Here is a 3,022-nt window from a genome sequence, read left to right on the forward strand (position 1 = left end):
CAGGCGCGAGAAGCTAGGGAGAGCTGGGGCCGCCTACAGCCTTTTTGCTGCCTCTCGCCCCTGCAGAGAGGAGATGCCTGCAAGCACTTTGGCTCCTTGGTGGGATTGCTGGCGCCGCTGACGTGTGACCCTATGCCCACGTCCCGCCAGTTGGCCGTCACCTGCCTGAGCTCCCTTCTGCGAATGCAAGGTGAGTAGAGCGGGCGTGCGCCAGCCCTCTGCTCTCCTCCGCAGCACTACCAGGACCCCGCGGGCAGGGCCCTGTTCACAGGAGGTAGAGGCCCCGTGCGCAGCTGCCTTCTTAGCCCCACCCTGTCCTCTGTCTCTCCCCCGTGGCAAGCGGTTCGGTTTCCAGAAGCATGACTTCCCTTTTCTCCCCGTGCTCTTTCCAGCCAAGGCGACCAACAGAGTCATCGAGACAGGAGACATCGGGAGCCTGTGTGAGGGGCTGAATGCCTGCAGCACCATCTCTCAGCTCCAGTCCTCATCCAAAATCGCGAGGGTAAGTGGACCCAAAAATGAGTGACGGGATCAGGCTTTGCATGTAAGCAAACACCAGGAGGAGAAGCTGAGAGAAGGCTCGACCACCTGATGTACAAATAGCAGGGTACGGGCGGCAGGAGCATTGTGACGGCCGCCTGAATGACCGGCAAGCTGCTGAACTAAGAATGCCCTTGAGACTGCTTTCTGTTTTGAAGAGCAGCCGCAGAGCAGTGATGGGATCTGTCCCGCTCCTCCTTTCGCTGCAGGTCTTTTGCAGCAGCTTCCCCCTGGAACACGCCGTGGACTTCATGACGGCCATCAGGGAGACCTTCCGGGAAGCCAAAGGGACGCGTGCGCGTGCTGCTGGGAAGTGGATGATCACCTTTCTGCAGATGTATGGAAAGGACATCCACTGGGACGTAAGAGACTTTCTTGCAAGTGCTTTGGACTTTGTCTGTCTGTTGCACTATGCCTTGTGCCGCTTGCCTCTTGTGCTAAAGAAGCGCAGCCTGAGCGCAGAGCTGGGGCTTGGACAGGGGGGTTGGCGTGAAATGTAGGCTTAGGCCTTGGCAGCATGTCAAGGGAGCCGGCATTGCTCACGCGCTGAATGTCCTTGCTCAGGCCCTGCAGAGTCAGGGATGCAGCAAGTCATTCTTTCTTCCTTTCTTCTGTGGCAGGTGCCACTGATCCTCTACATCCTGCGCAGCTGCGTGCGCTCCATGCAGCAGAGCGTGTTCCTGCCCATCCTGTGCCAGGCGGTGGTCATCCTCACACGCTGTCACGCAGAGCTCGCGATTGACAACTTCTTCCGGCTGCTTGAGCCCACAGACAGGTATGGGCACTACTGCCTCTGCTGTTGCTGTGGTCACACTTGTAGCCTGCCTCCGTCAGAGGGATGCTGGGAGGAAGCAGCTGTTCTTTTTTCCTCTCAAAGTCTGTTTGGGGCAAAAATTACTCAGCCACAACTTGAGACTCTCCTTTTTCTAGTGACACGTGGAGGAAAAGAATAAGAGCATTTTCTCTTCGAGAGGGGAGCCGGTAGAGGAATGCAAAGAACAGGAAAGCCGAGCTAAAAAATTTGTATTATTTATTAAAAATTAAAAATTTTAAATTTAAAAATGTTAAGAAGTGGAAAGAGTATTTTTTTTTACCAAGTCCTCATTTTAATAGCTGCTGTAGACCGTCTCTTCTCCATACCAGTTACGCCATGCACTGGTCTGCAAGGGGAGCAAACGTCCCGCAGCAGAGCTTGTGGCTGCACAGGCGTGGGCATTTCAACTGGACGCCAGAACCCCTGCTGTGGACATGTTGTGTCTCCTGCAGAATACCGTCCAAACACATGGCTTGCCAAAACAGGTTACTTTGTAGTTCACAGTCAGAGAACTACAGTAATACTGGGCTCTTCCTAACTTTTGACTTAGAGGTGCAGGTCTGTTGTTCTCCGAACTCTTGGAGAATTCCCTTCGGTGTAACCAGGTGGTTTACCATGGGTCCTCTCACTCCTGCTCGCTTCTATTTCCACATTTGACTCTGCTCATTTCATATGTTTTTCTTTATCCAGCTGCTTACTTATTTTTTTGCATCCTCCTCCACGGCGCATTTCCATTTCCTTGTATTGGCAGGCAAAGAATTAGCCCTGCAGAGCTCATCTTTCTCCACGTCAGATGAAGCGTTCTGTTCTTGCCTGCCTCCCTCTCATTTCTCTGTGCCTCCTTCACCCTCGACCTCCTTTCTCCGAGCAGCAGGTTGAGGCCAGCTGCCTCTCTAGCAGCACCCTTCCAGGGTGCATCATCTCTGCTTGATGCTCATGCTCTCTTGCACCCCTCTCATTCTCCTCCTTCCTCTTTTGCTTCACTTGGCCTTGCCCCTGCTGTGTACGTGCCTGCATGCCATGCTGGCGGCAGGGGACGGCCACTGCTGAAGGTGCTGACATTTCACCACTGCACATCACCTCCCCTGTTGTGGAACAACAGCCGTGTTCGTTGTTTGAGACGTTTCCAAAATCCCGTGTGGACTTTATAGCGACGAGGCAGCGCTGGGTTATGCGATGAAAGACTGCTGTTGCCCGTTCGTGGAAGAACCAGCGGCCCCTGGGCTGGGGAACTCTGGCCCTTCCCTGTGCTGCCAGAGGAGGGACCCTGCAGGGGGCTGGGGAAAGGCTCTAGAGGCACCTCTGACCAACTCTGTCCACCCCAATTGTTGCTTGGGATGTAGAACAGAGCATCTTGAGATCGCAAACAACGTGAAGGAGAGGCTGGAGAGGAGGGAAAAATGGACGAAAGGGGGCAGTTGTATGTACATGAGTTGCTGGTCACCGTGCTCGTCTGGCCATGCTCTGCACCTGATCACTGCAGGCTGTCCTGGACCCCGAGAATCATCAAGTTCCAACCAACGTGCCCCAGGCAGGGACACCAACCTCCAGATCTGGTACTGGTCCAGGTTGCCCAGGGCCCCGTGCAACCTGGTCTTCAACGCTTCCAGGGATGGAGCACCCACAGTCTTTCTGGGCAGCCTGTTTGTCATGGTTTTATGATTTTCG

The 3,022-nt window shown here is 54.4% G+C and overlaps 1 protein-coding gene across 1 annotated transcript in view; it reads left to right on the forward strand.

Moving 5' to 3' along the window:
* Positions 1–1,559, forward strand: part of LOC110400320 (maestro heat-like repeat-containing protein family member 2B) — a 1,987-nt gene extending 428 nt beyond the window's left edge. Inside the window, exons 2-6 of the mRNA XM_021400149.1 lie at positions 4–190; positions 393–502; positions 750–902; positions 1,161–1,315; positions 1,471–1,559. Coding sequence (XP_021255824.1) covers positions 4–190; positions 393–502; positions 750–902; positions 1,161–1,315; positions 1,471–1,525 — 660 coding nt within the window. The 3' untranslated portion in view covers positions 1,526–1,559. The remainder of the gene's footprint in view (positions 1–3; positions 191–392; positions 503–749; positions 903–1,160; positions 1,316–1,470) is intronic.

This window comes from Numida meleagris, chromosome 1 (genome assembly GCF_002078875.1).
Source record: "Numida meleagris isolate 19003 breed g44 Domestic line chromosome 1, NumMel1.0, whole genome shotgun sequence".
NCBI classification, from domain to species: Eukaryota; Metazoa; Chordata; class Aves; order Galliformes; family Numididae; genus Numida; species Numida meleagris.